Raw genomic sequence first — 22,764 nt, 5'->3', positions numbered from 1 at the left:
TCTAAATTCTTTTTAATTCTTTGGAATTCTCTTGAATTTTTTAATTCACTTGAATTCTTTTAAATTTATTCAATTCTGGGTAATTATATAAATTAAAAAAAATCTAAAAGCTTTTACTTAATTAATCCGGAATTCTTTTAACCTCACCTTGTAATCTGATTAATTTCATCGAATTCTTCTCGTTCCCCTTAAATTCCTCGAAATTCTCTCAAATCTTTTGGTTAGAAATTAGTAGAGTTTCAAAGATTTGAAGAGATTTAAAATTATTTTCTGGAATTTACCCTGAATTTCTGTTAATTTATACTGAATTCTTCTAAATTCTTTGAAATTGTCTTTAATTTTTTTAATTCACTTCAGTTCTTCTAAATTTACTCAATTTTACTCAATTCAGTTGATGTTTAAACAGTTTTTCTTTAATTTATCTTGAAATCCTATAAATTCAACTTAAATTCGTCGAAATTTCATCAAATTCTTTAAAATTCCCTTTTTAGTTTTTCGAAACTTGTTTCAAAATTACTCAATCTAATGAATTTAAAAAATATTTTTGGATTGTTTTGTATTCACTCGATTGTTTTTTAAATTTCGTTTGATTTTGAATTAATTGCGTCCAATTTTTCTCGTTTTCCTGAAATTCCTCTAAATTTTCTCAAATTTTCTGAAAACTATTTGGTTAGAAAATAGTAGAGTTTCAAAGATTTTAAATAATTTTTTGGAATTTACCCTGAATTCCTAGTAATTTACTCTAAATTCTTTTTAATTCTTTGAAATTATCTTCAATTTTTTAATTCACTTGAATTCTTTTAAATTTATTCAATTCTAGGTAATTCAATAAAATTTAAAAAAATTGTAAAAGTTTGTACTTAATTAATCCGGAATTCTTTTAACCTCACCTTCCATTTTGATTAATTTCATCGAATTCTACTCGTTTCACTTAAATTCCTTGAAATTTTTTTCCATTTATTTAATATTTTTTTAATTTAACTTTAATTGTTTTGAAGTTTTATGACTTTATCCGCATATTTTGTCCCATAAAGATTGTGAGGCCTGTTTAATTGGTAAAATTTAAAGATTGTGTGAAATATATTTTGATTTTTTCTTACACAGAGGCGCATAGAACCATGCCATGAGATTCAATCCCACGAAGTTTCGCCGGTTTCAAATTGGCTAAAATTACAACCATTCGGTCCTTCATTTCCTCGATCGGTATGAAATTCACAAGACCACTGACAATTGTTCTGTCGCCAGTTGGATCTCCCACATCAATTTTTTCCACGTACAACGAGTCTGCTTCCGGATGCTTTTCGACATTCGTGATTTTTCCGACTCGGATGTCCAGTCTTGATGGAACAATTTCATCCACTGGCTCTGAAAATAAATAAAATATAAAATTTGAAAAGATTTCAAAGATTTCACAAGGATTTCAAAGATTTCAAAAAAGTCACAAAGATTTCACAACAAGTTCAGAAAATTTCGAGTAAATTTCCAAAAGATTTGAAAGATTTCGCAAAGATTTCAGAAGATTCCGAAAAATTTTAAAAAAGATACACAAACATTGCAAAAAATTGCTATGCTTTAAAAAAGGTTTTAAAATAAGATGAAATGAAAATTTTCAAAAATTCCTAAAGATTTCAAAGAATTCACAATAATTTCAAAAGATTTCGAAAGAGTTTACAAAGATTTCAAAACGATTTGAAATATTTCACAAGGAATTCAAAGATTTCAAAGTGTTTTTAAAGATTTCATATACATTTCAAATATTCCAAAATATTGCACAAAATTTTGAATGATTTAACAAAGAATTCAAAGATTTATAATGACATGAAAGATTTCATGAAGATTTCGAATTCTGTTTTAAGTTTCACGTGGATTTCAAAGATTTCAGAAAGATTTAAAAAACGATTTCAAAATAACTTGAAAGATTTTGCAATTATTCCAAATATTTCAGGAAATTTCGAAATATTTCACGAAGATTCCTAAAAAATTGCACAAAAATTTAAACGAATTAACAAAGATTTCAAAGATTTTTTTAAGATTTCACATAGATTTCATAGAATTCAGAAAGATTTCACATAAATTTCAAAGATTTCAACAAAATTTCAAAAGATTTCGAAAAATTTTACAAATAATTTAAAAATGACTTAAAAGAGTTCGCAAAGATTTCAAATATTTCAACAGATTTCAAAGAATTCACAAATATTACAAAATGATTGAAATATTTCACATAAATTTCAAAGAATTCCGAAACATTCCAAAAAGATTTCAGAAGATTTCGAAATATTTCACAAAGATTTCAGAAGATTTAAAAAATCATATGGAATATTTCACAAAGAATTCAAAAAGATTTGAAAGATTTCAAATATTCCAAAAGTTTTCATAAAATTCACAAAGATTTCAGAAAATTCCGAAGGATTTCAAAAAGATTCCAAAAAATTGAACAAAAATTTCAATGATTTTTAAGGAGTTCACCTAGGTTTCAATTATTCTAAAAGATTTTTCAAGGAATTCACAAATATTTAAGGAGACTTCGGAAGACTTCACAAAAATTCCAAAAAATTTCGCAAACATTTTCAATGATTTGACAAATATTTCAAATATTTTAGAGTGATATGAGAGACTTCACGCAGATTTCAAAAGGTTTGTTAAACATTTCAAATCGATTTTAAAGAATTCAAACATATTTTTAAAAGACTTCAAAAGTTTAAAGGATTCCAGAAAAATTGCAAAACGTCTGCAAAGATTTTACAAAAATTTAAAAATGATTTCAAAAAACTTCAGAAAGATTTAAGAAGAGTTCGGAATATTTTAAAAGATTTAAAAAAATTCACAAATATTTCACACAGAATTCAGTAGATTTCGAAAGCTTTCACAAATATTTCAAAATGTCTTGAATGATTTCACAAATAAAATTATTTATCAATAAAAAAGAACTGATTTTTCATAAAATCTTTACATTTTCAAACAAAGTGATGAATTTTCAACTAAAATGACATATCTTCAACTGGAACAGATGAATTTTAAAACAAAAGGAATAATTTCAAACTAAGAATACTTAAATTTTCAGTTTCAAAAAAATTAAATAAAAAAATGCTTACAACGTAGTTAAAAGTTTCAACTGGAAAAGTTAAATTATCAGTAAAAAACATAATTTTTTGGTAAAGAAAGAATGAATTTTTAACAAAATAGCTCATTTTCAACAAAAGGGATGAATTTTCCATTAAAATGATAAATTTTGAATAAAAAAATAATAATTTTTAACAAAAGAGTTGAACTTTCAACCAAGTAATTACATTTTTATTCAAGTAAAAAACATGAATTTTGAACGAAAAATGCTGGAGAATTCGGAGTAAAATCCCAAAAATTATTTTAAATTTTTAAAATCCTACTAATTTTTAACTAAAAAAGTGACAAGTGACTACAAAAGATTTTAAAAATTTAAATCAACTCTAAAATTTTAAAAAATCGGAAAAACCCATTTATTTCCAAAAATTTAAGAGAATTTAAAGAAATGTAAGGAAAACGCGAAGAATTCGATGAAATTTATTAAAAATCAAACTGAATTTAAAAAACGATCAAGCTAATTCAAAACAATCCAGAAATATGGAAAAATTAGGTCGAATTAGATTAATTGAGAGGAATTCAAGTAAATTAAAAAAAGAATAAAGAAAATTTCAAAGAATTAAAAATAGTTCAGGGTGCATTCCAAAAAAATAATTTTAAATCTTTTCAAATCTTTGAAACAATAATAATTTCTAACCAAAAAAGTGACTATCGACCATAAAGAATTTCAAAATTTAAATCAATTAAAAAATTTTTTTAAATAAAAAAAAGAATAAAGAAAATTCCGAAGAATTAAAAATAATTCAGAATGAATTCCAAAAATAAATAATTTTAAATCTCTTCAAATCTTTGAAACTCTACTTATTTCTAAACAGAACAGTGACCAGTGACTAAAAAGAATTAAAAAAGTCGAATTCGAAGTCGAAAAGTCGAAGTCGAATTGAGTTAATTGAGAGGAATTAAAGTAAATTAAGAAAGAATAAAGAAAATTCCCAAGAATTTAAAATAAATAATTCAGGGTGAATTCCAAAAATAAATCATTTTAAATTTCTTCAAATCTTTGAAATTCGACAAATTTCTAATAAAAAAAGTGACTAGCGACCATAAAGAATTCAAAAATTTAAATCAATTGCAAATTTGTTTAAAATCGAGAAAAAAACCCATTTATTTCAAAAAATTTGAGAGAATTTAGACGAATTTAAGGAAAACGGAAAAAAATTCAATGAAATCAATTAAAAATAAAACTTAATTTAAAAAACAATTAAATTCTAAACAATCCAAAAATATAAAACAAAAACTAAGTAGAATTGAGTTAATTTAGAGAAATTCAAGTGAATTAAAAAAAAGAATAAAGAAAATTCCAAAGAATTAAAAATAATGCAGGGTGAATTTCAAAAATAAATAATTTCAAATCTGTTAAAATCTTTGAAAATCGACACATTTCTAAAGTGATCAATGACAAGAAAACAATTGAAGTTAAATTTAAAAGAATTAAATTGAATTGAAAAAAAATTTTAAACGGAACAAAATCCATTTATTTAATTAAGTTTTGAGATAATTTCGACGAATTTAAGGAAATAGAGAAGAATTCGATCAAATCAATTAACAATAAAACTGAATTAAAAAAGAATCAATTAAATTCTAAAAAATCCAAAAATATGACAAATATAAGTCGAATCGAGTTAATCGAGAAGAATTTAAGTAAATTGAAAAAAGAATAAACAAAATTCCAAAGAATTAAAAAAATTCAGGGTGAATTCCAAAAAAATAATCTTGAATCTCTTCAAATATTTGAAGCTCTGCTAATTTCTATGAAAAAAATTAAGTGGAATTCAGTTAATTGAGGGGAATTCAAGTACAATAAAAAAACAATAAAGAAAATTTCAAAGAATTAAAAATAATTCAGGGTGAATTCCAAAAATAAATAATTTCAAATCTTTTCAATTCTTTGAAACTCGACAAATTTCTAAAGTGACCAATGACTACAAAACAATTGAAGTTAAATTTAAAAGAATTAAATTGAATTGAAAAAAAATTTTAAACGGAAAAAATCCATTTATTTAATTAAATTTTGAGATAATTTCGACGAATTTAAGGAAATAGAGAAGAATTCGATCAAATCAATTAACAATAAAACTGAATTAAAAAAGAATCAATTAAATTCTAAAAAATCCAAAAATATGAAAAAAAATAAGTCGAATCGAGTTAATTGAGAAGAATTTAAGTAAATTAAAAAAAGAATAAAGAAAATTCCAAAGAATTAAAAAATTTTTTAATCTCTTCAAATCTTTGAAACTGAACAAATTTCCAACAAAAAAATAATTCAACATGAATTCAAAAGAATTCAAATGAATTGGACAAATTTTTAAAAATCGAAAAAATCCATTTATTTGATTAAATTTTGAGTGAATTTAAAGGAAACGAGAAGAATTCAATGGAATAAATTAAACATAAATTTAAAAAGATATCAAGTGAATTGGAAATAATTTAAAAATAAGTTTATAAAAATTAAAATTTCATTGAAAAGAATTTGATGAAGTCTTCAAAATGCATTAAACAAAAACTTTCTAAAAATCCCTTGAATTAGGTCAATTTGCGTAAATTTGAAAGAATTCAAAATAATTAAGAATAAATTAATACGAATTTAGGGCGAATTCCAAATTAATTGAAAAAAAAAATTTGAAAATCTCTTGAAACCTATTGAAGTACTTTGAAATCCTATTGAAGGACTGAAATAAATTACAAATCTTTTGCTATCTTTTAAAATAGCCTAAAATATTTCAAATCCTTTAAAATCTTTTCAAATTAAAAAAAAAATTACAAGGTTATTGAAAACGCCAAGGTATTTAAAAAAAATACCTTAAAATATTTTAAATTCTTTGATTACTTTATTTCATTAATCCTCAGAATCAATCAAATAAAAAGTTTAAAAAATATTCTTTAATTACATTTTTTAAAAAGAATTCAGGATAAATTAATAAGAATTGAAAGTGATTAAAAAAAAATCTTTTAAAATATCTTAAAATTTTATAGATCCTGTAAAATTGTTTTATATCTTCCAAAATTCTATATCCCAAAATAATTAAATTGCTTTGAAATCCTTTAAAATTATTGATATAATGGATAAAAAAAATAGTGGCTTGAGTCCAAACACTGATTTTCCAGAATACGAAATGAAAATAAAGAAAAGAATTACTTGGTTTTTGAGGAGCAGCATAAGCCTTGGCGCTCAGAGCTTTTAATTTCGGATCCTCATTGAATTCCTTCCTGATCGGATCAAGAAGTTTATTGATGTAAATTTCCACCGCGGCCTTCAGATCTCCCGGGTGAATTACTTCTTTCTTAAAGGAAGCTTCAAGTTCCTCGAAAGTTTCAAAACTTATATCTCCGCCTGAAAAAGAAAATATGTTTCATTCAAGGCACTCATTTTAATCGAGGAAAATTCGTTGTTGTTTTTTTTTTAATGAAAATTAATCTTCTTTTTTGAAAATTCCTCTTTTTTGGCTGTTCATTCAACTTTTTTTTGGGCAAAAACTCGTCTTTTTTGCTTCAATTAAAATGAAAGAAAATGCATTTTTTGTTGACAATTAATTTTTTAATCTAAAACTTTAACTACTTCATTTTTGGCTGATAAATTATCTTTTTTAGTTGAAAATTGGTAGTGCTGGGTGGAAAATTGATTTTTTGTGTGTGTGTAAAATGCATGAATTTTGAGGAAAAATCGACTTTTTCGTAGAAAATAAATCTCCATTTTGAAAAATTCATCTTTTTGGCGATGAATGCAACGATTTTTTCTAAACTCAGTTAAAGTTCAAAATTGATATTTTTTACTCAAAAATTAAACTTTTTTGTAGAAAATTCATAGTGCCGAGTGGAAAAAAGTCTTTTTAATAGAAAATTAATTTCCTTTTTTGAAAATTTCTCGTTTTGGCTGTTCATTCAACTTTTTTTTTGGCAAAAACTCGTCTTTTTTGCTTCAATTGAAATGAAAGAAAATGCATTTTTTGTTGACAATTAATTTTTTAATCTAAAACTTTAACTACTTCATTTTTGGCTGATAAATTATCTTTTTTAGTTGAAAATTGGTAGTGCTGGGTGGAAAATTGATTTTTTGTGTGTGTGTAAAATGCATGAATTTTGAGGAAAAATCGACTTTTTCGTAGAAAATAAATCTCCATTTTGAAAAATTCATCTTTTTGGCGATGAATTCAACGATTTTTTCTAAACTCAGTTAAAGTTCAAAATTGATATTTTTTACTTAAAAATTAAACTTTTTTGTAGAAAATTCATAGTGCCGAGTGGAAAAAAGTCTTTTTAATAGAAAATTAATTTCCTTTTTTGAAAATTTCTCTTTTTGGCTGTTCATTCAACTTTTTTTTTGGCAAAAACTCGTCTTTTTTGCTTCAATTGAAATGAAAGAAAATGTATTTCTTGTTGACAATTCATTTTTTAATCTGCAAATTTAACTAATCCATTTTTGGCTTATAAATTATCTTTCTTAGTTGAAAACTGATCTTTTTTACTCAATAAGTCAACTATTTTGTTAAAAATTAATCTATTTATTTAAAAAATCTACTAATTTTTGTGTGTAAAATTCATGAATTTAAAGAAAATTCGTCTTTTTAGTAGAAAATTAATTTCCTTTTTTGAAAATTCATCTTTTTGGCGACTTCTTTGTTTTTATTTGACTGGAATAAATTTTATTTTGTTGTTGTAAATTTATTATTTAAACTAAAAACGTAACTTCCATTTTTTTTAATAAGTTACTTTTTCTAAAGTTAAAAATTGAACTTTTTTACTTAAAAATCGAACTATTTTGTGAAAAATTAAAACATTTATTAACAAAATTAATTATTTGGTGGAAAACAAAATTTTGTAGCAAATTCATTGTGTCGAGTGGAAAATTAAACCTTTTACGTGTAAAATTCACAAATTTTGTTGAGAATTCGTCTTTTTTATAGACAATTAATTTCCTTTTTTAAAAATTCATCTTTTTCATTCAATTCAAACTGGAAGAAATTTATTTATTTTTTTTTTTTGGTTGAAAACTAATTTTTTAAACTGTTATTTTTTTGTTTTGAAAATATATCTCATTTGGTAGAAAAATAGAATTGTTTTACAGAAAATTCATGTATTTTCTTGATAATTCGCTTTTTTGTTGAGAATGTAACTATTAAATTTCTTTTTTTACATTTTGTTATTAAATTCAACTAGTTTGGTAGAAAGTGAATTTTGGTGAAAAATTAAACTGATTATTCCAAAAATTAACTACTTCGTAGAAATTTCACTTTTTTTTGCTGAAAATTCGTGTATTTTATTACAAATTCGTCTTTTTTATCAGAAAATTATTCTTTTATGAAAAATCATCACTCTGGTTGATACAATTATTTTGTTAAAAAATCGCGTTTTTAGTGGAATTCAACCAGTTAAAAATTAGTTTTTGTTATTGTAGAAAATTATTTGTTTAAACTTTTCCATTTTTCTGGTCGAAAATTTAACTCTTTTGTTAAAAATTCGTCCTTTTGGATTGAAAACTCATACATCCATACATGAAATACGAAATATTGAATTTTTCCATGATAAAAAATATTTTTCGTTTGAGAGCTGAGCTATATTTGGTTAAAAATTCGATTATTTTGGTAAAAATTAAATTTTGTTGTTGAAAATTTCACCATTTTTTAAAGTCTTCTTTGTGGTCGAAAATTTTAATAATCCCAAAATTTGAATTTTATTTTATAGATGATTCCTTATAGGAAATTTGTGATATTTTAAGTAGTTGGAAAAATTTTCCTTTTGGAAATTTGTGAAATTCTACTCAAAAAGAATATATAAATAAATTATAAGGTTTAATATAAAACATAAGTAATTTAGAAGTTATAAAAGGATTAAAAATTAATTTAAAAGTTTAAAACATTTCAAAACAGTTTTTAAAAATGTACTTTTTTGAATATTTGAAAATACAAATTTTGAACCTTCTTAAGGATTTTCTAAAGGTTTAACAATAATAAAAAAATGCATTAATTTTATATTTTTAAAAATTAATTTGAAAAAATTATTTAAAAGATTTTAAAAATTGTCATAATAAAATTTAAAAGACATGGAGATATTTTTAAAATTTTTGAAAGACTTAGATTCCTGGTAAAATATTTAATTACATATTATTTTAAAATATTCATTTTTAAGGAAAATTTAAAAACGTATCAAAACATTTTAAAAAAACTCTAGAAATGTCAAAAATATTTGGAAAATTTAAGGCTAATTTTTTAATTTTTGAAGGATTCTTCAAAATTTTAAGAATAGTTCGAGTCAGTTTAAAAAAAATTCTACCAAACTTTTGAATATCATTTAAACTAACTTGATTTTTTTCTATGATTTTTCAAAATCCTGAAAACTAAAGAATTATATATTTTTGACAGATCTGAAATCTTTGAAATTTTTTCGGATTTTCTCAAGAATTCTAGGAAAATTATAATTATGTAACCTTAAAAAAATAAACGAACAATCATAAAAATAGTTATTCCAAATTTTTATTTTGTACTAAAATTTTTTTTTTAATTATAATTTGGGTGAAATTTTTGGTCCAAAATTCATCTATTTCGTAGAAAATTCATATTTTCAATTAAAATTTTAAAAAATTTCAAATTTTTTAAAACAAAATGTAGATTTTTGAAGAAATTAAAATAAAACTTTGAAGCTTTTTTCAAAAGAATTTTGAAATATTTTCAGATAATAAAATAGTTTCTTAAGAATCCAGAGAAGATTTAAATTGAAATTTTATTTTGAATCATTAATTTTAATAAAATATTTTAAAACCTTTCAAATGATCTTCTAAAATTTAGGCAAATTTTTCAATTTTGTAAGATTAAAAAATTTTTTAAATTTCAACAAATTTAAAACAAAACGTAAATTTTTAAAGATTTCGAACAAAATAATATTTAATTTAAATTTATTTCAAGAGAATACTTCGAAAGGTTTTAAAAAATTCCAGAAGATTTCCAAAATTGCCAAAAAATAATCACGAAGATTGTAAGGCAATTTTTTTAATTTTGTCACATTTTTTCTTCATTCTAGGAAAAATTCGAATCATTTGAAAAAATATTTTAAAGTTGGTGACAATTTTTAAAAACAATTGAAAATACGAAAAGATTTCTAAAAAATTAAAATAAATTGTAGATTGTAGAAGATTTCCAAATAAAATGTTGGAATTTTGTAAAGATTTTGAAACGTTACAAGATAATAAAAAAAATTCCTAAGATTCCTCGAAATACTTAAAGTGATTTTTTTATTTTTAATAAATAATTTTAAGAGAATTGTTAAAAAGATTTTGGAACATCAGAACAAATTTACAAAATTGTCAAAAACGCGTCCGGAAATTTTTCTTAAAATTTGATAAATCCTGTAGAATAAACAATGATACTTTTTCAACATGTCTCAATTTTCTCAAGAATCTTAAGAAAAATTGATTTATATAGCACTAAAAATATATAATAATCTTTTAAAATTTGTTGAAAATTTTTAAAATGTTTTTAAAATTTGCCTAAATTTTATAAATCTTATCTGGAATTTTAAGAAACAATTTTATTTTCCTAAAACATTTCAAAGTTCCTTTTAAAAAAGCTTTAAAGTTATATTTTAATGTCTTCAAAAATCAACATTTTGTTTAAAAAAATTGAAATATTTTCAAATTTGTCAATGAAAATATGAATTTTCTTGAAATAAATTAATTCTGTACCAAGAAGATTTATTTTCTACTAAAAAGTATGGATTTTCTACGAAATAGTTACATTGTCAAACGAAGAAATGAATTTTCATCTGACGTGATGAATCTTTAATCATAAAAAAAAATTTCCAACCAATTGCATTTTTAACCGAAAAAGTTCCAACTTCAACAAAATAGTGCAATTTCAAACAAAAATAGATTAATTTTCAAACCAAATAGTTCAATTTTTAATTAAAAAAGATTATGTAGTCATGACAGAAAAAAGATTTTCACCTAACTTATAATTTACAGGAAAAAAAATTGTTGTACAAAATAAAAATTTGGAATAACTATTTTTAAGGTTCTTTGTTTATGTTTTTTTAAGGTTACATAATTACAATTTTTCTAGAATTCTTGAGAAAAATCGTAAAAATTTCAAAGATTTCAGATCTGTCGAAAATATTTAATTTTTTATTTTTCAGGAGAAGAATATCTTTTAAATTGACTCGAACTATTCTTAAAATTTCGAAGAATCCTTCAAAAATTAAAAAATCAGCCTTAAATTTTCCAAATATTTGTGATATTTTTAGAAATTTAAAAAAAAATTTGATATCTTTTTAAATTTTCCTTAAAAATAAATATTTTAATCTAATATGTGATCAAATATTTTACCAGGAATCTCAAGAAAAGTATTTTATTTTCTTGAAGCCTTTCAAACTTTTTTGAAATGATTGTTTTTTAATCGTTTCCAAAACTTTTAAATCCTTTAAATATCTTTTTAAATTATTGGATTTTATCCAAAATTTTACTTAAAATTCTGAAAAATTAAAAAAATGCCCACCATATTTTTTAGATTTTGTTATGAAAATTTTGAAAATCTTTTAAATAATTTTTTAAAATAATAAAATTAGTTAAAATATATCCATAAATTTGAAGAAATTTTTAAATTATTTAAAAACCTTTAGTTAATTTATGTTTTAAATTTATATATTTATTTTTAAAAACTGTTTTGAAATGTTTTCAACTTTTAAATTAATTTTTATTCTTTTTAAAACTTCTAAATTACTAGAATTTTGTAATTTATTTATATATTCTTTTTGAGTAGAATTTTACAAATTTCCAAAAGGAAAATTCTTCCAACTACTTAAAATATCACAAATTTCATATAAGGAATCATCTATAAACTAAAATACAAATTTTGGGATTATTCAAATTTTCGACAACAAAGAAGGCTTTAGAAAATGGTGAAACTTTGAACAAAAAAATTAAATTTTCACCAAAATCGTCGAATTTTTAACAAAAGAGTTAAATTTTCGACCAAAAAATATGACAAAGTTTAAACAATTAATTTTCTACAAAAACAAAAACTAATTTTCAACTGGTTGAATTCAACTAAAAAATGCGATTTTTTAACAAAATAATTGTATCAACCAGAGTGATAATTTTTCATAAAAGAATAATTTTCTGATAAAAAAGACGAATTTTTAATAAAATACACGAATTTTTAGCAAAAAAAGTGAATTTTCTACCAAGTAATTAATTTTTGGAATAATCAGTTTCATTTTTTACCGAGGGGTTGCACTTTCTATCAAAATAGTTGAATTTAATAAAAAAAAAAAGAAAGTTAATACTTAAATTTTCAAAAAAAAGCGAATTTTTTACCAGATAAATTGAATAAAAACCCGAAAAGACGAATTATCAACAAAATAAATAAATTTTAAATAAAAAAGTTCTGTTTTCTACCAAATTACTACCGAATTTTTAAAATTTGTATTTAAAATTATTTATCCCCTCAAATGATAATTAGTGTAAATTTCTTTTATTTCTGGACAGAAAAATTCCACTATTTTGTTGCAAATTTATTTATTTATTTTTTTAAAAAGCAAATGGTTGAAAAATTGAATTTTTTTCTAGAAAATGAACCTGTTTTGGAAAAAATTTACTCTTTTTTTTTTGCTTCAAAATGCATCTATTAAACATTGATTTGTTTGTTGAGGATTCCATTTTTTTGTTGGAAATTTGTCTTTTTTGGGATGAATTTAACTTTTTTAAAAATTTAAAATAAAAAAAAATGGTTGAAATATCCATTAAGCATGACATTTTTCTTTGAGAATTCTTCGTAATTGGTCGAAAATGGATCTCTTTTGGTTAAAAATGCAATTTTTTGGAAATTATGATTTTTTTTCCGTCTTATGTGTTATTTTTTATTTAATTTTTGATAAATACCGAATTCAGCAGTTCTTGGAACTAAGTACGATTCTCCTTCCTTCATCAAGGGAAATAAAACGTGTTTCGAGAAGGCCAAAAGTCCATTGTCAGTGACATTTCCTGGTTCGCAGAAAGCTTTTTTCAACTTCTTTTTCACTGACGCCGCGTTATCGAGAAGATCGATTTTGGAATCGTCTTCTGATGAAGACATTTTCGCTCCGGCCAATCCTGGAACTGAAAAAAAAACATTTTTATTTAATTTAATTTATTTAAATTTACAATGCAGTTCGAATTTAAAAGTTTAAATAAATAAAAAAGCGTGGAATGAAAAATTAAATTAGTTCTATAAACAAAAGTTCTAGTTTTCTAATCTCATATTTTAAAAGTATTAAAAATAACCTTAATTTTTTATTTAAAATTTTATTATTTAGTCTATAAATTATTATAATTCCTATTTATTTAACGGCTCCTTCAAGTTTCCTCCGCTTTTTCTCGTTGTTCTAATTGAATTCGAAATTAATAGAATTCAATAAATATTAAATTGTTGATTACGAATATATTTTTGTTTTTTAATTTTAGTTCAAATTTGAATTATATTGTTGCAAATTCAATAATTTTTTTAAGTCATACTTCTAGGTTGAAAACAGAATTGTTTTGATGAAAATTCGTCTTCTTGGGATAAAAATTTAACAAATTGATTGCAAGTTTTTTTCTTGATTATTCATCTTTTTGGTTCAAAAATTAATTTCTGTCTGTACAAATTTCACTTTGCTTTATTAAAAAATGCAACTGTCTCGTTAAAAATTAAACTTTTTGTAGAAAATTCGTATTTTTTGGTAAAATATCAATTTAAAAAAAAATTAAAATGCAACTTTTGGTTTAAAAATAAATCGGATTAGTTGAAGATTCAAGCTTTTTCTTGATGATTAGCCTTTGTTGGTTAATTGCAACTGTATTTTATTTTTAATAAAAAGCATTTTTTTGGTTGAAAAATCAACTATTATATTTTTCGTTAAAAATGGTCTTTTTGGGTGTAAAATATTTTGTTAAATTTTAATTTTTTTTGGTTAAACATTCATAATTTTAGTTAAAAAAGTCGTCGTTTTTTTAACAAAATTAAATTTTTTAATTGAAAATTCAACTATTTTCTTGATAACTCATCTTTTTGGTTTAAAAATTAATTTCTGTCTGTAGAAGTTTCACTTTTTTTAGTAAAAAACACAACTGTCTCGTTAGAAATTAATCTTTTTTGTGAAAATTCTTACTTTTTGGTAGAATTTTAATTTTTTTATAAAAAATAAATCGGATTAGTTGAGGGTTCAAATTTTTTCTTGATAACTCGCCTTTGTTGGATAATTGCAACTGCATTAAATTTTTAATAAAAGGCATTTTTTTAGCTGTAAAATCAACTATTACATTTGTCTTTAAAAATGGTCTTTTTGTGTAGAAAATACTTTGTTAAATGTTAATTTCTTTGGTTGAATATTCAAAATTTCAGTTCAAGAATTCGTCTTTTTAAACCAAATTAAATTTTTTAATTGAAAATTTAACGATTTTCATGAAAATTCAACTTTTTTTTGTGAAAAGTGTGTCTTTTTGGTTAAGAAATTCAATAATTTGATTCAAAGTTTTTTCTTTCTTGACCAAAAAATTCTTTTTTGTTTGAAAATTCAACTAATTTGTTGATAATTCATCTTTTTGGGTTTTAAAATTAATTAATTTAGGTAGAAATTTCACTTTTTTAGTAAAAAATGCAATTGCCTTGTTAAAAAATGTTTTTGTGTAATTACAATTTTTTGTTTAAAAATGCAACTATTTGGTTGAAAATTAATCCTTTTAATTGAGGATTCAAGCGTTTTCTTGAAAATTAACTTTTGTTGTTGAAATTACATTACATTTTCATTACAATTGCATTTTTCGTTAAAAATTATCTTTTTAAATGGAAAATACTTTGTTGAATGTTTATTTTCTCTATTGAACATTTACAATTTTAGTTAAAGAATTCGTTTTTTTTTAAACAAAATTATTATTATTACACCATTAAATTATTTATTTGAAAATTTAAATATTTTGTTGAGAATTCAATTGTTTTGTGATAAATGTGTCTTTTTGGCTTAGAAATTCAACAATGATTAAAAGTTTCTTTTCTGTCTTAACGAAAAAATTCTCTTTTATTTTAAATTCAACAAACTTGTTGATAATTCATCTTTTTGGTTTTTAAACTCAATTTATTTGGGCAGAAAATTCGTATTTTTTGGTAGAATGTCATTTTTTTATTAAAAAAGAAACTGTTTGGTTAAAAATTAATCTGTTTAGTTGAGGATTCAAGTGTTTTCTTGAAAATTCACTTTTGTTGTTTAAATCTAACTGTATTTTATTTTGAATGAAAATAATTTTTTTTGTGCTGAAAAATCAATTATTACAATTTTGGTTAAAAATGATTTTTTTGGGTGGAAAATACTTTCTTAAATGTTCCTTTTTTTTGCTGAACATTCACAATTTTAGTTAAAAAGTTTAATTTTTAAATAAAAAAATTGAACTCTTTTGTTATAAATTCAACTATTTTGTAAAAAATTGATATTTTTGTCTTAGAAATTCTACTATTTGGTACAAAATTAAACTACTTTGCAGAAATTTTTTTTTTATTTAAAATTAATTCTTTTAAATGAAAATTCAAACGACTATTCGAACTATTTAGTTGAAAAATGATGTAATTTGTTAAAAATTCTTTGTTTTTGTCAAAAATTAATACTATGGCTGAAAATTCAACTTTTAGGTTAAAAATTTATGTATTTTGTTGAAAATTCGTCTTTTGTGGTATATAATTAATTTTCTTAGTTAAAATGGTTACTTCTCTGGTTCAAAATTAATCTCGATTAGTTAAAAGTTATTTTCTTGAAAATTATTTGTTGATTAAATCAAAATGTTTATTTTTGATTTTTAATGAAAATCTTTTGTTGGCTAAAATATCAAATATTACATTTCTTGTTGAAAAATATTTTCTCAGGTGAGAAACAATTGATTAAAAGTTCATTTTTCGGTCGAAGATGAACAATTTAACTTGAATTTTTTTGTTTCCGAAATATTAAAATTAAATCTGATCTATTTTTTTTTTAAATCAACTGTTTTGAGGAAAATTCTTTTTTTTTTGACATGAAACTTTTAACAATTTAGTAGAAAATTCAACTTTTTGTTACCAACTCAAACTGTTTTGCAGAAAATTAGTTTTTTTTTAATAAAAAATAATTTTCTTAAATGAAAATTTACCTACTCCACTTTTGGTTGTAAATGTGTCTTTTAGTTTAAAGATTTAACAATTTTAGTTAAAAAATAATAAAAACGAAAAATAATATACTAAAATGTAATCATGTTAATCATTGTTAAAACTATTTAGTTGTTAAAAATTAGTGATTTTTTAAATAAAAAATTCAACAATTCAGTAGAAAATTTAACTGGTTTGTTGTAAATTAATCTGTTTTAGTTGAGGTTTCAAGAATGTTCTTGAAAAATTGCTTTTGTTCGTTAAAACCACCTGTTTTTTATTTTTTAGGAAATTTTTTTTTTGTTAAAATATAAAATATTATATTTTTCGATGAAAATTATCTTCTTAGGTGGAAAATACATTCTTGAAAGTTCATTTTTTGGTAGAAGATTCTCAATTTTAGGTAATAATTTTTTTTGGGTAAAAAATTAAATTTTGAAACCGAAAATTCAACAATTTATTGGATGATAATTCAACTATTTGCTGGAAAATTAAGCCGTTTTGCCGAAAATTAGTTCTTTTTTTAATTGGAAATTATATCTTTTACATGGAAACTTAACTACATTTTTGGTTAGAAATGTATATTTTTTAGTTTAAAAATTCGATTATTTATTTAAAAAATGTTAAAAATGAAAAATAATATGCTAAAAATTAATCAAATATACTTATGAAAAACATCACATCCACTGTTCAAATTCTTCAATTTAAAATGTATGCAATTTGTTAAAAATTCGTATTTTTTAAAAATCAAAACTTAATATTTTGGTTGAAAATTAAGCTATTTGATTCAAAAATCAAGCATTTTGTTGAAAATTCGTCATTTTTGGTAGAAAATTTAACTAATTGGTTGAAAATTGATGTATTTTTTTTTAATTATTCTTTTTTAGTAGAGGATACAAGTGTTTTCTCGAAAATTAGTTTTTGTTAATTAAATCCATCTGTTCTTTTATTTTTAATGCAAACTTTTTCGGTTAAAGTATAAAATAATACATTTTTCGATGAAAATTAGTTTTTTTAGGTGGAAAATACGTTCCTAAAAGTTCATTTTTTTTAGTTAAGATTTACAATTTTAAGTGAAAATTCTTTTTTTTAAATTAATTCTCTAATTGAAAATTTAACTATTTTGTTGAAAATTCAACCATTTTGGTAAAATTTGATATTAAATTAAACTGTTTTGTATAAAAATAAAAAAATTTTGTAAACAAAAATCTAAGTACTCCAGTTTTGGTTGAAAATGGATCTTTTTTAGTTTAAAAATTCAGAAAAGAAGTTTCAAGAACATTTTCCAAGAAAAAGTAAAGAAACAGTGCCATTACCCAAAAAATTATGAAAAAATAGTGTTTTTATTGCCATTTTTTTAAAATAATAGTAAAACAGTGTCCGCATTGACAAAAAAGTGTCAAATATTCTGATTAATTTTCTTACTCATAGGATTCATGAAATGAATTCTCTTTTCGTATCCGAGAGCCGGCAAATATTTCTCTGAAAATGTGAAGATTTTTCTTTGATCGACTCCGCCGAATTGTGCATCAACCTTCAAATATTCTTCATCTAAAGCCTGGAGATTTGGATACAATAATCCAGAAATGAGTGGATTTGCCACCTGTTTCACGACTTCGGCACCGGCTTTTTTTGCATCATGTTCAGTCACAACTGAACTTAAACGATAGAGATCCAGAGAATATTCTCTGTAAAAACATATTTTTTATTATTTACTCTCCTATTTTTAATTAATTCAAAATTAAAATTAAAAATAAATTCCCGTACTTGGACAACTGGTAATCGGTTCCCTTGACGAATTTCAAATTATCGAGAGGAACGTCGATGGATTTTAGCATCGATTTAATTACTGCTTCGTAATATTGAGTTCGAAGTTGCAATAAATCCCAGGGAGCTTTCATATTGTCCAAATAGGCATGGAGATCAGCGAAAAGAATTGTCACTTCGACTCCCGCTCTTAAAAAATCAGCAATTTTCGACATCGGTGTAAAATATCCGATGTGAGGTTTTCCGGTCGTTGCTGTGCCCCAGTAAACTTTTAAATTTCGCTCTTTCAGAATCGTTTTCAGTTTATCGTCTCCCAACCATTCGGCCAGGTTTCGAGTTATTAGTTTGTATTTATCTTCCCACGATAATTCCGTCATGATTACCTTTTCGTCAAAAAAAAATATGTTTTTTTAAATCATGGAGCAAGAATTTTATTTCAATACTAGTTTATTGAAAAAAAAAACAACAGATTTGATTAACTATCCATCCAATTATTAAAAAGCGCATGGCGCCATTTTCGATTAGTTCTCGAACCATCTCGAATAACTCGAAACAATTTGAAACTATTGTTGGCGGGAATCCCGCATTTATGATTGCATAAAGCTTTCGGTTCTTTTTCCCATTTAAAATGAAAATTCTGAAAACTTCAGGTTCATTAAAAATGTACGGTTATCTAAATAATATATTCAATAATAATAATAATAACAATAACAATAAATGGAACAAAGGTACCCAATACTTTAAAATTTAAATGTCGTTTTGAATTTTCGTAAATCTCAAATAAAAATCAAATTTGAAATTATTTTATAATGTACAAAACATTTATAACTTCTAAATATCTTTTAAAATTATTCGAATTAAAAATAAAATTCTTAATATTCTGAAGAAAGGTTTGCCTTTAAAGGTAAGGTAATTCTTCTAGATTCTGTTTGGACAATTTTGGAAATCTTTTGGAATTTTTTATTGTTTTTTTAAATATTCTCTTAAATTGTTTTTTTCAAAATAAAAGGCAGTTTAAATTTTCTCAGAATTTTCAGAAAATTTTGTATTATCTTGAAATCTCTCAACATTTTTAAGAAGCGACTAAATTTGTTTTTCAAAATATTTAAAAATGTACGTTTTTTCTTACCTTTTTGAAAATTTACCAACCTTTAAATAATTTTAAATCTTTTTGCAACATCTAAATGCTTTCTAATATCACTCGAATTTTTTTAAAATCTTTGTAATCATGATAATTGAAAAATTTGGCTTTAAAATCGTTTACATTCTTTCTCGAAATTTTAGAAAATAATTTAATATGTTTTGAAATCTTAATCAGTTTTCTCTTAAACTTAATTTTCTTAAATAAAGTATCAGTTTAAATTTTTCCAGGAATTAAAAAAAAGTTTTAATATTGTAAAAACTGTCAAAATCTTTCAGAAGCTTCGACAGTTTCATTTCAAAATATTTAAAAATGTACACTTTTTCTGACTTAAAAAAATGTTTTCATCTTTGAAATTAATTTTGCATCTTTTTAAAACTTCTCAATGTCTCTTAAACTTGATCGAATTTTTTATAAAAATTTGTAATCATGCTAATTGAAAAATTGGGCTTTGAAATCTACATTCTTTATCGAAACTTTGGGAAATAATTAAAAATATTTTCAGTTCATTGTTATTTTTCTCTTCAAAATTTTTTTTTCTGAAATAAAAAATCAGTTTCAATTTTACCAGGAATTTTAAAGACGTTTTTTTCATTCTCATGAAACATTTAAAAATTCTAAAAAAATACTTCTTTTTTTGTATTAAAATATGTTATGCAGATTTTTAAAAATTACTGAAAAAAACAACTTTTTTGTTAGAATTTTTAAATGTTTCATGAGAATGAAAAAAATGTCTTTAAAATTCCTGGTAAAATTTAAACTGATACTTTCTTTTTAAAAATTATGTTTAAGAGAAAATTGATCAAGAATTCGAAACATATAAAATTATTTTCTAAAATTTCGAAAAAGAATGTCAACGATTTCAAAGCCAAAATTTTCAGTTAGCATGATTACAAAAGATTTATAAAAAATTCAAGTAATATTAGAAAGTATTTAGTTGTTTCAAAAAGATTCAAAATTATTTAAAAGTTGGCAAATGTTCAAAAAGATTAAAAAAACATAAATTTGTGAATATTTGGAAAAAACAAATTTTGACGCTTCTTAAAGCTTTTGAGAGATTTCAAGATAATAAAAAATGTTCTGAAAATTCCTGAGAAAATTTAAACTGATTCATTATTTTTTTTTAATTTACGAGAAAATTAATAACGATTTAAAAACATTTTTAATTATTTCCTAAAATTTCGAAAAACAAATATGGACGATTTAAAAGCCAAATTTTCCAATTAACAATATTACAAAGTTTTATAAAAAATTCTATAATGTTTAAGAAAATTTAGAAGTTTTAAAATGATTCAAAATTGGTTTAAAAATTGAAAACCTTTTTAAAGAAGCTAGAAGTTAGAAAAATTAGAAAAACGTATTCTTTTAAATATTTGGAAATAAAAATTTTGAAGCTTCTTAAATACTTTTTTAGAATTTATGTAAAAATTTTAACAAATTTTTTTTATTTTGGAAAATAAATTTCAAGATAATATTTAAAAACATACATATTTAAGACATTTCTTGAAAAAATTCGAATAATTTTAAAAGATATTTAGACGGTTTCAAAGTTTTGAAAACAGTTAAAAAAATAGTATGAAATTTGAAAATGTTAAACATTTTTTAACAATGTAAATTTTTGAAGATATCGAAAAAAATCCGTCTTAAAATTCATGGAATAATTTTAAGTAACTGATTTTTTATTTTGTAAAATTAATTTTAAGATAATATTTTTAAACAAATTTAACAATGTAAATGATTTCCAAAATTATCAAAAAAGAATCTGCAAGATTTGAAGGGAAGCTTTTTTTTAACTTTTCAGAATTTCAAGAAGAATTTTTTGAAGAATTTAAAAATATTTCCGAAAATTATAAACAAAATGTAAATTTTTTAGGATTTCCAAAAAAAATGTCAAAGCCTTTTGAGAAATTTGAACGATTTCAAGAAAATAAAAAACGTTCTGGAAATTCCTGGGAAAATTTTTCTTGGCTTGATTTTGAAAAATTAATTTTTGAAGGAAATTTCAAAAACTTTTAAACCGTTTCAAAATATTATTATAATTTCAAAATATTTCTACAAATTTCTAAAATATTTATAAAAATTGATTAAGCTTGTTAAAAATTCGTCTTTCTGGTTTGAAAATTAATCTTTTTTGTCTGAGAATTCCAAAACTTTCTTGAAAATTCGTCTTTTTGGTAAAAAATTTATATTTTTTGTCGAGAATTCAACATATTTATACAAAATTTCCTTTTTTTAATGAATAATTTTAGTTGAAAATGTATCTCTTTGAAATATCTGAAACCTTCAAAATCTTTTTCCGTATTTTTTCTTGTATTTTACATTAAAAATTATTAATGCCTTGAAATTAAAATTGTTGTCATCTTTTTTGTTTAAAAATGCAACTAATAAAAATTAATTTTTTTGTTCAGAATTCAAGTATTCTTTTGAAATGTTGTCTTTTTGGGATGAATTCAACTGGTTAAAAAATAAACTGTTTGGTTTAAAATGAACTTTTTTTATAGAAAAATCGTCACTTACAATTAAAAAAAATTTTTTTGCTTAAAAATTATTTTGTTTTTATTCAAGTATTTTTTAAAAACTTGTCAGCTTTGAGATGAAATCGACTGTTTTTTAATTAACAATTACCTTTTTGTTGGTTGAAATATCTGACATTCCTGAAATTTTCACAAATATTTTGGATTTTTTTCAAGAACCTTAGGAAAATTATATTTATATATAAGTTAATAAATTAAATGAATAATTATAAATAATAAATTGTACCTTAGAACACAACTTTCTATTTTCGATTAATAATTCACTAATTGCAAATAATTTCCGCCTGAAAAGTGACTGAAAAAATAACATTTTTGCTCCGAATTAACTGTCACTTTTTTCAATCCTAAAATGTTCTTGCTCCAGAAATAAAATTAATTAGGAGTATTTTATGTAAATTTTATTTTCACAAAAAACGAAACCTATAATATTGCTGAAAAACGAAAGGATAAACTAATTTTATTAATAAGCAATCTTAAAATTTGAAAACGTATTTTAGTCCGCATACAACCAAATAAATGATATAATTAATATTAAAAAGACTGAAGAGTATAAATAAAATACAAGATAAAATTAGAAGAACCGGAGAGACTGCAGAAATAAAAAACCGAAATTCTTGAAAGGAAACGAAAATCCTAACCTTAAATTTTCGTTAATACTATATCTTACTCAACAATATAAAATCCTAAAAACACTTTGTGTTAAAATTAAAGTATTTTCTAGGTAAAATTTATATATACAAAATTAACAATTATTTGTTTCTAACAATCAATTTAAAAAATGACCATCTGTCAGTAACATGTGTCATCATTCCAAATTTGCCTTTTTAAAATTAAATTTTGAATAAAAAAAAAAACCCTGCAGAATATTCCTACACAAATAATTGAATTCCCAGTTTTCGAGAAAATCAATCAAAATTTTATTTTCAATAAATAACCTTTGTTTATACAAAAAATTGTGCAAAAACTTACTTCTTTTTAATGTTCTGTCGATGACAGTCGATGACCGGAAACAAACCAGAAAACGAGACGAGGACACCATCTTTAGTCATGTGACAAAAACGACTTCGCCATCTGGCGGGAAAAATTTAAGCCTGCT

General features: G+C 22.4%; 1 protein-coding gene across 2 annotated transcripts in view; it reads right to left on the bottom strand.

The window, feature by feature from the left end:
* LOC117168913 (tyrosine--tRNA ligase, cytoplasmic) overlaps positions 1-22,764 on the bottom strand; it is a 42,325-nt gene that overhangs the window by 9,067 nt on the left and 10,494 nt on the right. The window contains exons 2-7 of one of the 2 annotated variants that reach the window (XM_033354876.1): positions 22,638-22,739; positions 17,994-18,376; positions 17,652-17,914; positions 12,983-13,198; positions 6,254-6,448; positions 1,101-1,365 (exon numbers count right to left, since the gene is read on the bottom strand). In XM_033354876.1, the coding sequence (XP_033210767.1) occupies positions 1,101-1,365; positions 6,254-6,448; positions 12,983-13,198; positions 17,652-17,914; positions 17,994-18,370 (1,316 nt within the window). In that variant the 5' untranslated portion in view covers positions 18,371-18,376; positions 22,638-22,739. Of the gene's footprint in view, positions 1-1,100; positions 1,366-6,253; positions 6,449-12,982; positions 13,199-17,651; positions 17,915-17,993; positions 18,377-21,894; positions 21,919-22,637; positions 22,740-22,764 lie in introns of those variants that run through there. The other variant, XM_033354867.1, reaches the window with a different exon arrangement.

Source organism: Belonocnema kinseyi, chromosome 1 (assembly GCF_010883055.1).
Source record: "Belonocnema kinseyi isolate 2016_QV_RU_SX_M_011 chromosome 1, B_treatae_v1, whole genome shotgun sequence".
Classification (NCBI taxonomy): Eukaryota; Metazoa; Arthropoda; class Insecta; order Hymenoptera; family Cynipidae; genus Belonocnema; species Belonocnema kinseyi.
This window is presented reverse-complemented; position numbering and strand designations above follow the sequence as displayed.